Source organism: Hydra vulgaris, chromosome 06, assembly GCF_038396675.1.
Source record: "Hydra vulgaris chromosome 06, alternate assembly HydraT2T_AEP".
Lineage (NCBI taxonomy): Eukaryota > Metazoa > Cnidaria > Hydrozoa > Anthoathecata > Hydridae > Hydra > Hydra vulgaris.
The window spans coordinates 44,021,366-44,032,412 of NC_088925.1; the positions used below are offsets into that span (position 1 = coordinate 44,021,366).

General features: G+C 28.9%; 1 protein-coding gene across 1 annotated transcript; it reads left to right on the top strand.

Annotated features, from left to right (window-relative positions):
• Positions 1-458: 458 nt before the first annotated feature.
• Positions 459-9,602, top strand: LOC100201079 (acyl-coenzyme A thioesterase 9, mitochondrial). The gene is made up of 3 exons (XM_065800226.1): positions 459-1,017; positions 6,433-6,571; positions 8,468-9,602. The coding sequence occupies exons 1-3, from the start codon at positions 850-852 to the stop codon at positions 9,490-9,492; spliced, it is 1,332 nt and encodes a 443-aa protein (XP_065656298.1). The 5' UTR covers positions 459-849; the 3' UTR covers positions 9,493-9,602.
• The last annotated feature ends 1,445 nt before the right edge of the window (positions 9,603-11,047 follow it).

Genomic DNA, 11,047 nt, shown 5'->3' on the forward strand with positions numbered 1-11,047 from the left:
ACGGTTGTGCCTCCATATGCGATTATGCCCCCCACTTCCACTATATTTTCGTGATATTTATAAGTGCTGCTAAACTTTTACAAATCACGCGACATTTAGCATTTCTTTGTAGATGTTAAAACTGGCGTGAAGTTTAAACTTTTTGGGGTATTTAAGAATTTGGTTTTTCATTTATACCATTATACACGAAAGCCATTAAGTAAAACATAAGCATTAGTAAAAAAGTGTTTTCTAATTGCGTCTTTAAACAATGTCTTGAAACTTCAGTACAATATTAATAATATAAATTATAACAATATATTGTATTGAAACTTGAAGAGATTTTTTTTTAAATTCCTTCACTTTAATCTCTGCAAATAATCTAATTGATATTATTGTTATTTTGATTGATCATTAATTTTGATTGGTAAATAATTTAAAACAACGTTTTTTTAAATGAAATTTGAGATTTACTGTTTAATTCAATCTGGTTTAAGATTAATGACGTTTTATTTTTATATCGTTATTATCTTACGGGGCTTTTGTGATGTTTTATTTACGAAGTTAGTATTTTCTTAAAAATGTATCGCAGGAAAGAATTTTTTTTTCAGTTAACTAAGGACTCTTCTAGGACCCGTCGGCTTTGATTTTGAAACGTTAAAGTATGATCTTTTTAACAATATAATAATCATGTTATAGATTAACCACCAACTGGTTCAGGCTAAACATTTGCTTTGTTTATTTTGAAATTATCTTTAAAAAGGTTTATGAATGTTTCAATAACTTTTTAAGCAGTTTTAGACCTAAACAAAAAATAATTACATAAAAATATATACGCATGCATACTAATATACAAACATAACACTGTAAATGTTACCAACTCGGTTCTTGGTGTGCTCAAAAAGAATAAAAACTTTATGCATAAGTAATTTTTACCAATTGACTATAAAAAAAAGATACGTAAACACAGGATATGTTGATATCACGAAAAATAACAATGTAATCGTTGGAGGAAAAAACTTGCGAAATTTACTTGAAGTAAGTAAACAAAATTAGACTTTTTCTTTTACCAATCTAACATTATTTTTATATTAACTTAAAAAATGATATAAAACGTTTTACTGTATAAAATGTTTTACTGTTTTCAAAGTGATATACAGTTTTAAGTAACGGATTTTGGCTAAAAAGACTATTAAAGAAAACTTTATTTTTAAAGAAAAGTTTCGCTATACGTAAAAGAGGGGTGCTAGAGGGGTATCTATAACATCATCTGTATTAAAAAATATAGATATTCTAAAGAAATATTTTTCTTTATTGAAAATTGAACCAGAATAATGACCTAGTCCAGGTCATTAGTCAATGATATTTTTACTGATATTGTTCATTGTAGTAATGTTTAGCAGTAGAGAGGGCTATTTATTATCATCTCTTGGGTTTGGATTTTACATCTTTTTATGTTTAGGATCAAACCCAAGAGATGATAATGAATAGCCCTCTCTACTGCTTAATATTACTACAATGAACAATATCAGTAAAAATAACACCCATATTCGAGTTAGTTTCATTTTTCTCTGTTTTGCTTATATGAAATGGAGTATATTTTAATTGCAAAACAATATGTTATAAATAATCGTTCTCATTTTGGTTGGTTATGTCTTTTTAACTTCTTACGGGTTACTTGGGTTAAAAATGAAGCATCTTACCTAATAGTTTTTAATGCGTAATTTCTACAGAATTAGTTGTTATAAATTATAATAATCATATTAACACCTTTCTTTCTCCTGCAAATTTAAATTGTGGCATAAAATTATTGCCATGATTTTGAATCATTTTGTACCTGACTCAAGTTAAGCTGATTTTGGGGTTACTAAGGTCAGTTATTTATTTAAGTCTGTTAAAGACATAAAAAAGTACAGAATTCAAAAATATATTTATAAAACCAAAATAAACAAACAAAATGCACTTCCTATAAAAATTATACCCAACAAATAAAGTTGGTTTCATGAAATAAGTCCAATACTTATTTACACATAAGCATCTCATTTCCATTCATTTTTGTCAATGTTTAAAAAGCTTTAAAAATCCTCTTTGCACTTTTTTCCAGTATTCCCACATCGAATTCCTCATCTATTACCAATTTGTCTTCAATTGAAGGCCAAGTAAATTCATTTTCTGTATCCCTAAATTAAAAGGGTAACAAAATAGTAAGTTGTAGGAAAATATTTAGTTATAGATAATTTTGAATTAAAGTAACTCCGATTTATCTGTAGTGTCTCATGAAGATAGTTTCATATTTTTTGATGTCTCTGCTTGTACCTGGCTAAATGCTTTGAAATTTTCCATTAAAGTATTTGACTCCTCCATTCTCCATAGGTACTTTTGTTAATATGAACAAACCTTCAGTATATTCCTTTTAATTGGATATCCCTGCTAAAGTCCATCCAGAAATTTCTATATCAGCAGTAATTTGATCCTCGTCATCTGGAAGAGTAGACTGGTTATCATTAGTATTAGAAAGATTTTTTTCATTATTTTTAGTCTCTTGTAAAACATTTCCTAAATCGATCAAAGATATACTATTTTTCTCCAATCAGGCATTTTTTGCCTGGTAGATTACTGAAATATTTTAATGGAGCATTCATGAACCAATCTTCAAAGCACTCTGCATTAAACCACCCACTTTGGCTCCTATTGAATCAAAATTCTTTATCTCCTCCTTTGCACCAAGCACTGTGTAAATTGGCAACATTCTTCCTGATGCACTTGCTGACACCATCAATGATATTAATGTTTAATGTGGTGTAATACTCTAGTTACCCTTTTTGTTCCTCGTTTTGTCAAGACTTTCTTACTAGTGGAGTCATCAGTCAAATTTGTCTCATTGTAGTTTACTATATTTTCTGAATTAACATCCTTAAGTGATACTTCTATTTCATCAAAATATTTACTTATTACTTGGTGTAGTTAAGGCAATTTTAAAGTATTATAGCGTCTGTATGACATTATAGTTTAACAATATGATCTGTTCTGATTGTTTATTGGCAATTTTTCTTAATTATAAGCTCTTTCTTGGTAGGTATTTTAGTATTTTTTGTGAAAATTGATAGAAATATTGTGTTTTAACAACTATATATAGTTAATATACATGAGAACCGATTAGAACTAGGATCAATAGTAAATTAAGGAACTTTTTCAAAAGATTTTAACTAAGTTCATGTTAACACCGATGAGTGGAATTGATCTTAAGACTCCAAATTGGTGTTCTTTTGATTCACTATTATGGGTAGTAAAAAGATTTTGAAAATTATATAAAAAGAAAAGTTTCTTTAAATAATAAAAAAACCTGGAGCAATAAAATTATACCATCTAAAGCTCTTGTTTGGACATAATACGCTGATAAAACCATGCTAATTCCAAATAAAAGAATTCAAATAATTTGTAAATCGCCTTAACTACACCGAGTACAGAGTGATTGACTGAAGCCCTTGATATTTTTATATTTATTGCGTTCCGTAAAGATAAGCCATGCCTTTTGACAAAGCTATAGCATCAATCAATTCCTGGAGTATTATTTTTAAATTGCTTAATTTTTTTGTAGTTATATCTAAATATTGTTTTTCTCATTCCATCAAATTATGGCAGTCTAATGGATATCCCCAATTACAAGCAATTTGTAATTTTTGAACTAAAGGAGCTTCTTCATTTCTAAGTGCACAAGGTCAGCCATAAGATTTAAAAGACTTTTTACATTTACATGACCTTCTTAGTGTTTTTCTGGGTATCTTAAATTCTATTGCCACCTCCTTAATTGTCAAAACCATCTCAACCATTTCATAAGAATAATTGGAATATTGTCTTGCACCTAACTGTCTATTGTATTTCCTCCTCATCTCAAAATCAAACAGTTTTACATTTTCAAATTATTTTTTGTTTGGCACAAAATATTGTTTGATGTAGGTGGCTAGAATTAAGCAGTACTAGCTAAACAAATAAAATCAAATATAATCTGAACAAGTTTATATGATATAAGTGTCTTTATAAATAACTATTACAAAATAGCTGTTTTAAAAATTTTGAACAAATGTTGACCCAAGTTACCCAGAGGGCTTTTTTTCTTAAAAAAATAATTTTTACTTAATTACCTCAATTATTACAGTTATAATATTGCAACATGTGATATAAATATTGAGGTCTCAAATAATGGGTAATAATGATAAAAGCCATTATTACCCATTATTTGAGACCTCAAAATTTGACCCAAGTAACCCCAAGTTTTATGGCTGACCCAAATAACCCCATTTTATGGTACTCATATTTACAGCTTTCTCTCATCCATCTGTAACATATTATATTACAAGCTAGCTAATTTTAGTATTAAGATCAATGTCAGCATTACATTTGAGCTCTATTAGCCTTAAAATTTGTTTTTCATTTATTTTAAGACCCTTTTTGGAACTTTAAAATGAACACACTCGCTGTAATTTTTTGCTTTTCATTTATTTTTAAGACCCTTTTTGGAACTTTAAAATGAACACACTCGCTGTAATTTTTTGTTTTTCATATTTATTTCATATTTCAAGTTTTTGCCAGTAAAGCTTGATAGCTTTTTACTTTTATTTCAAAAATAATCATTAGTGTTATTATTAATAAATAAAAAAACAAACATATATTTTATATTTTAATTAACTCTTATTAAGCATTTAAAAAAACTGTTGAAAATGAAATTAAACTACTTGGGGTTAGGCTGGAATGACTGTGTTATCTTGTTTGAAATTCAAGATACATCATTAAATTTGATGATACATGAGTAAGGGAAGACTTTGTTTTAAAATTCAATAAAATGTTTACAACAATCAACTTTTACAAAATTTTTTGCCTTTATCGTTTCTTAATACACTAGATTCACAATCTAACAAAATTTTGATGTTTTGAGAAAACTCTACTGCAAGACTTGTTTTCAGGAATGCGGAGTCCCAAAAAGGACTCTGGATTTGAAAGTCACAAAAAGATTACTTCTTCCTTGTTTTTGGTATCCAGAAGCTCTAAAAATTTAAAAAAGCTTATGGACTACTAATGGGAAAAAATAAAGGCTTTTAGGTTAGGGGAACCATCAATTTTTTCGAACTCTCGGATTCTGAGCCTAAAAACAATAAGTTCCAAGTCATTAAATCTCATGAATTTTTTTCTTATAGTAGATCATAAATCAACCAAAATATTTTGAGCTTTCGAACTCCGGAGACCTGGAAAAAATAGAGATATAAAGTCGGAGTTCTTTTTGGACTCTGTATTTCTGCTTGTTTTAAATAAAGATAATGCCTCTGATCCAACTTCAGATTCTAGCGAGGGGATCAAAGAGTGATATATAATTTGTTTGGCTGTTTGACTACTTTTTTATTGAGAGAGTTAAGGTAGTTTTACTGAAATATAGTGGCTTAAAGCTTAGAATAGGCTAAAAGAATTAGGCTAAAAATATTTTTTCAGCATTTAGAAAAAATTTCAGGCAGATCATGGTTGTCCAATGCAAGAAAAAAATTTTGATCTAATCAAGAAGTACTTTTAGGAAAACTATTTCGTTGGCCACCATGATCTGACTAAAATGTTTTTTTCTATGTGCAAAAAACAAACAAACAATTAAAGTTAAATTGTTACCTTTTTTCGAACAGAATATACAAATTATTTTAAAAACTTGTGGTAATCTTTAGCAAAATTTGGTACTTTTTTATCTTGATTAAAAACTAACATTTTTCTAACTTGTTCTAACTTGTTCTAACTTGTTAGAACTGAAGATAAAAAGAATGAAGTAAGAAAATCAAAACACTGTTATTTTATTATTATAGTCACTTTTATTATATTAGGTCTTTTAAAGCAATGTCCTATAGGCAAAAACTATTAGCTAACCAGAAACTAATAAATATTGTTATCACCAATTGCGTTGTTTCAATTACAGAAAATAAACAACTATATTGGCTGATGGAGAAATATTATTTTAATACTGGAACATCGTTTTTTATAAAACTTCAAAGCAAGTTTTCTCAAAAAGCTACCAACAAATGATTTAAGTTTTTACGGTTATAGAATGTACAAATGAACTGCTTTCAAATTCAAAAAAAAAATTTCACGGGAGACAACATAAGTTCTAAGGCGAACTTCATGGCACCCATGGCTTCCTTCCTTACCTTTAATATATTTATATTTTATATATATTTTTTTACCATTTTTTAACTATATAAATATATAACTGATAAATATATTTATTAAAAGAGACATGAAATAAGTTAAATTAAAAACAAATCAATATATGAAAAATTTCAAAGTTTAATAATTGCAGGAAACTTGAAAATATATATTTTTTATATATGTATACGCTAAAAAAATCTCAGCTAGATTATCTATAATAAGATAAATTATTAAGATAAATTAAAGATAAATTTTTTATTTTTTTTTTAATTTTAGACTCATGTTGGTGCCCAAAAATACTGGCTTGAACATAAAGAAGATCTTAGACAAATAAGCTACATTAAAACAAAGTGTCAGAATGAATTAGTAAAAAGAAGTCTAACAGACAGTGTTCAAGAAGTTATTTTGCCGATTGGTAAAATTACTTAGATTTTGTGGAATACTTCGAATTTTTTTTTATTTGAAGTAACTTGGATTTATTTGGATAGTATTTAAAATACCATTTATTTTGAAATGCTTTTACAAAAAGTTTTTTATTTTTAAAATTTTTGCATAAAAAAATACTAATTAATTCTATTAAAGCTTCTCTATGCTATCTTTTTTTTAAGCTTCTCTATACTATCTTTTTTTTTAAAGCTTCTCATTGCTATCTTTTTTTTTTTTTAAGCTTCTCTACAAAACAAAAAGCAGCTAAAAAGATAGGTCGTTAGGAAAGTTCGTAGAACTCCCCTAATAAAAAAAAAAAGAAGAGTTTTTTTAAATTTTATTTTATCAAATGTTCAAAGTAATGTCCATCGTTATCTATACAAAGTTGCATCCTTTCAAGCCATTTGTCAAACGTTTTTTTATACTCTTCTTTGGGTATACTTTGAAGTAGCTTCGTTATGCGAGTTTTTTGTCTTTCAACGTCAGTATCGTCATCAAGATTTTTTTTTATCAAGTCAAATAGCCAATAATTTGATGGAGCTAAGTCTGGTGAGTATGGTGGGTGGCGAATTATTGTAATTCCAGCTTGGTTTAGACAAATTGTGATGGTTTCAGTCACATGAGGTCGAGCGTTATCATTGAGAAATTTGAAATTTTGAGTGCTTGTTTTAGGTCTTTGCTTATTTATTTCGCATATAAGAGGTTTCAAACAATTTTTTATATAATATTCGCTAGTAATGGTGTCTCCCTTTTCAACATAACCCAAATGAACAACACCTGTTGTTTTGAAGAAGATGTAGAACATGTTTTTCGGCTGAAACCTGTCGCATCTTACTATAGTTCTTGGACTTTCACCTTCACCGACCCAACTAGCATTAGCCGACTTGTGTCCAACTTGTCTCAATTAAAACCACGACTCATCCCCTGTAATAATATCACATAGTCTCCATGGGCCGTTTCTGAAAAGGGCTAAATTTTCCTTACATGCCTCAACTCTATTCTTGCGATTTTGATCGGTTAACTCGTGGGGTATCCAACGTGATGTTAGTTTTTTTTTAAGTGCGTTGTGAATAATTTCGTTGATTGTAAAACGAGTAATCGATGTCAGGGCTTCAATTATATCATGTGTTGCATGCAGATTTTCTTCAATAATGGCTCGCACACGTTCAATATTCTCAGCTGTATACGTGGTTCGAGGGTGCCCTGAGCGAGGATCATCTTCAAGACTCTCTCTACCATCTTTAAATAAAGTAGCCCACTTGGCAACTGTACTATATTTTGGAGCTTGGTTACCATGAACTAAAACCAACTCATCGGACATGGCTTGTGGTGAAACTCCAAGTAGAGCACGGGTTTTAATATATGCTCGATATTTAAATTTTTCCATTTTTAAATTATTTTTTTTTAACGTATATAATAAAATTTAAATAACTTTTTTAAAAAACATTCAAAATATTTCAACAAGTACTTAAAATGTTCATAATTAAACACAGTTTAAAATGATATATAAATATTTAATTATTTCCTGTCTCATTGTATCTTTACAGATGAAGTTCTACGAACTTTCCTAACGACCTAAGTAGCTATGCTATCTTTTTAGCTGCTTTTTGTTTTCTTTAACATTTGCCATTTTTTATCTTTAAAATTGTTTATCTGACCTGTGGTTGCTGGTTATAGCGCTCTAGTAAATATTTAACTGGTTTTTGCAGATCTCAATATGTGGTCTTTTGAAGTAAATTTCTGGATAAGTATAAACCACTATAACACTATACTTATTTCACAATTTAGCATTTAAATATATTTGGTACATTTTAGTTTTAATTTTATTCATAAAATTTTAGTTTTAATTTGTAAAAACGGAATTTAAAAACGTATTTTTATTTAGGTACAAATGCAGATGAAAGAGAAACTTACTTAAACTACTTTGGCGCAATTCGTTTCGGAAAGCTACTCGAAGATTTAGATACAATTGCAGTATGGGTAGGTTACAAGTATTACAAAGGTCCAACAGAGAGACCTCCTCTTGCATTGGTGACTGCTAGTGTAGACAAAATCAACTTGAAAGGAAATTTGGTTCAACCAAAAGAAGACCTTAAACTTAAAGGATTTGTTTCATGGGCAGGGAAAACTTCCTTAGAAGTCACAATTTATATTTATCAATACAAAAAAGAACTTGATGTCTGGAAACACTTGGCTGAAGCTGTATTTGTAATGGCTGCGAGATCAATGGATGATGGAACCTCAGCATTGATTAACCCTTTTGAAGCTAATACTGAAGAAGAAAAAAAGTACTATAATAAAGGTTTGCTAAATAAAGAATTAAGAAAAATTAAATCAGACAGTTCTTTATTAAAAATTTCACCGACAGCTGATGAAAAAGACAGCGCTCATAAACTGTTTTTAAAAACAATAAGTTCAAGCAAGTCTACATTTGTAAGTCGTGTAAAACCAGATAATGCAGTTTGGATGCATGATACAAGTCTAAAGAATCTTATTATTTGCCACCCTCAGTCAAGAAATTGGTACAACAAGATATTTGGTGGTTTTCTTATGCGAGTTGCTTACGAGCTTGCATGGGCAAATACTAGTGTTTTTATCAAAACAATTCCAAATCTTATTACGGTAGACAATATTGCTTTTCAAAAACCAGTTGAAGTTGGATCTCTTTTATACTTAACTAGTCAAATTGTGATGACAAAAGGTTTGTATCTTCAAGTAAGAGTTCATGCTGAAGTAGTTGATCCGAAATCAGGATATACTGACACAACAAATGTATTTCATTTCCATTTTACAAGTAATGAACCGTTTCCGGAAGTGATTCCATCTACATATGCTGAATACATGTTGTATCTCGATGGCTTAAGACACTTTCCAGCTAACTTGAAATATGACTCTAGCTTTGCTGAATAGTTTACTGCAATTTGAACTTTGATGTTAATTATTATAATTTATGTATAAGAACTTTACGCAACTGTATTTTTTTATATATGTTTTTTATAAGACGATTTATTTTTTTGAAATTTTAATATCTTATGAGTTTTATGATCCACTCTAATACCCAGTAACCAAATAAATCCATTAAAGTCATTAATAATAAGTTAACTTTGCATGAGCAAAATAATATTTTTTTTGCGCGTGAACCATAAGAATTTTTTATTCTAGAAAACAGTTCAGCATTTGGTCTTATTTAAAATAGCAAGAAGTTATTTAAAGGTTATAGATGCAAACCACTTCAACATTACTATACCACAGCATAAATATAGCGCAATGCTTTTTGTGCTGTATGACTTGTGATTGTGGCCAAATTTGAAGTCCATGAGCATAACAGGTGTTATTCAATATCAAAAAGCCGTCAATGTTACTGCACTTTACCAATGCTTTTTAATTACGGATGCTCTGTCAGTGATACTAGCTATCATGCGTCTTTTGATCAATAAGTTTAAATCTTACCATTTATTTTTGACTAAATGCTTAAGCAGAAAGTTAAACACTACTGGAGTCATTCACAGGATCGAAATCCTTATTGATAAGTGAAAGTTTACATTTAAACAACAACAAACTCTTAAACATGAAACTTGATACAACACATTCCCAACAAAACAAAAAATAAAAGAGGGTATAAATCTATACGCTCTTGGTTTAAGGGCAAATCCTGTGGGGGGGGGCGGCAATTCCTTTCCTCCAACCCCCCCCCCCCCCTCCCCCACTCTTTCCTTCCTCCTTCTCCCACCCCTTATAAAGTTTTGAAATTTTTTATTTTTGTAAGTTTATATATTAAACACCGCAAGTTGTTTGATAACGGAAATAGTATAGTTAGGCTGTCTGATTAAAATTACAATTTTAATCAGACAGCCTAACTATACTTTCATATTTTTCAATATTTATAATAGCCAATAATGCGACCTTACGGCTATATATTTTTCGGTTTTCCCTTATCTAATGTTATTTACTTTTAAAAAGAATAACTCCAAAAACACAAACAAGTTAGTTAAACAAATATTAATTAATCAATGGTGCCCACATATTAAACATATGAGCATATCCCTACTCATACAAAACACAAAACGAATAAAATCTCTACATTTAAAACACAAAAATATTTTATATGTAGATACACAAAACCTTAGTTTTTAAACCAAACATCACACAAAACATAAGTTTTCAACATTAACGTCACGCATTGCTATTTGCTTCACAGCTTATGTTGACTAATACACACTATGGTCAAGTAAAACATGTAATTTTTTTTTGAATGTACATATTGAATGGCTTATTCTAAATAAAATTCTTAAAAGAATTTTATTACAAAGTTAATTATTATGTAAATAATATTAAACATGATGTAAATTAATATGGTTGAGTTTTTTTGATTGCGGAGATAAGTAGAAGAATTAGCTGCAGTTTAACATTCAAAATTTTATAGATAAAAAAGACAGTTTAATGAAAACATTTTTTATAAAGTTTA

Bases quoted from the DNA above. Each gene is read 5' to 3' on its own strand.
- LOC100201079 (XM_065800226.1), top strand. From the start codon at position 850: ATGTTACCAACTCGGTTCTTGGTGTGCTCAAAAAGAATAAAAACTTTA. The intron at 1,018-6,432 runs GTAAGTAAACAA...TTTTAATTTTAG, and splicing joins ACTTGCGAAATTTACTTGAA to ACTCATGTTGGTGCCCAAAA. The intron at 6,572-8,467 runs GTAAAATTACTT...ATTTTTATTTAG, and splicing joins AGAAGTTATTTTGCCGATTG to GTACAAATGCAGATGAAAGA.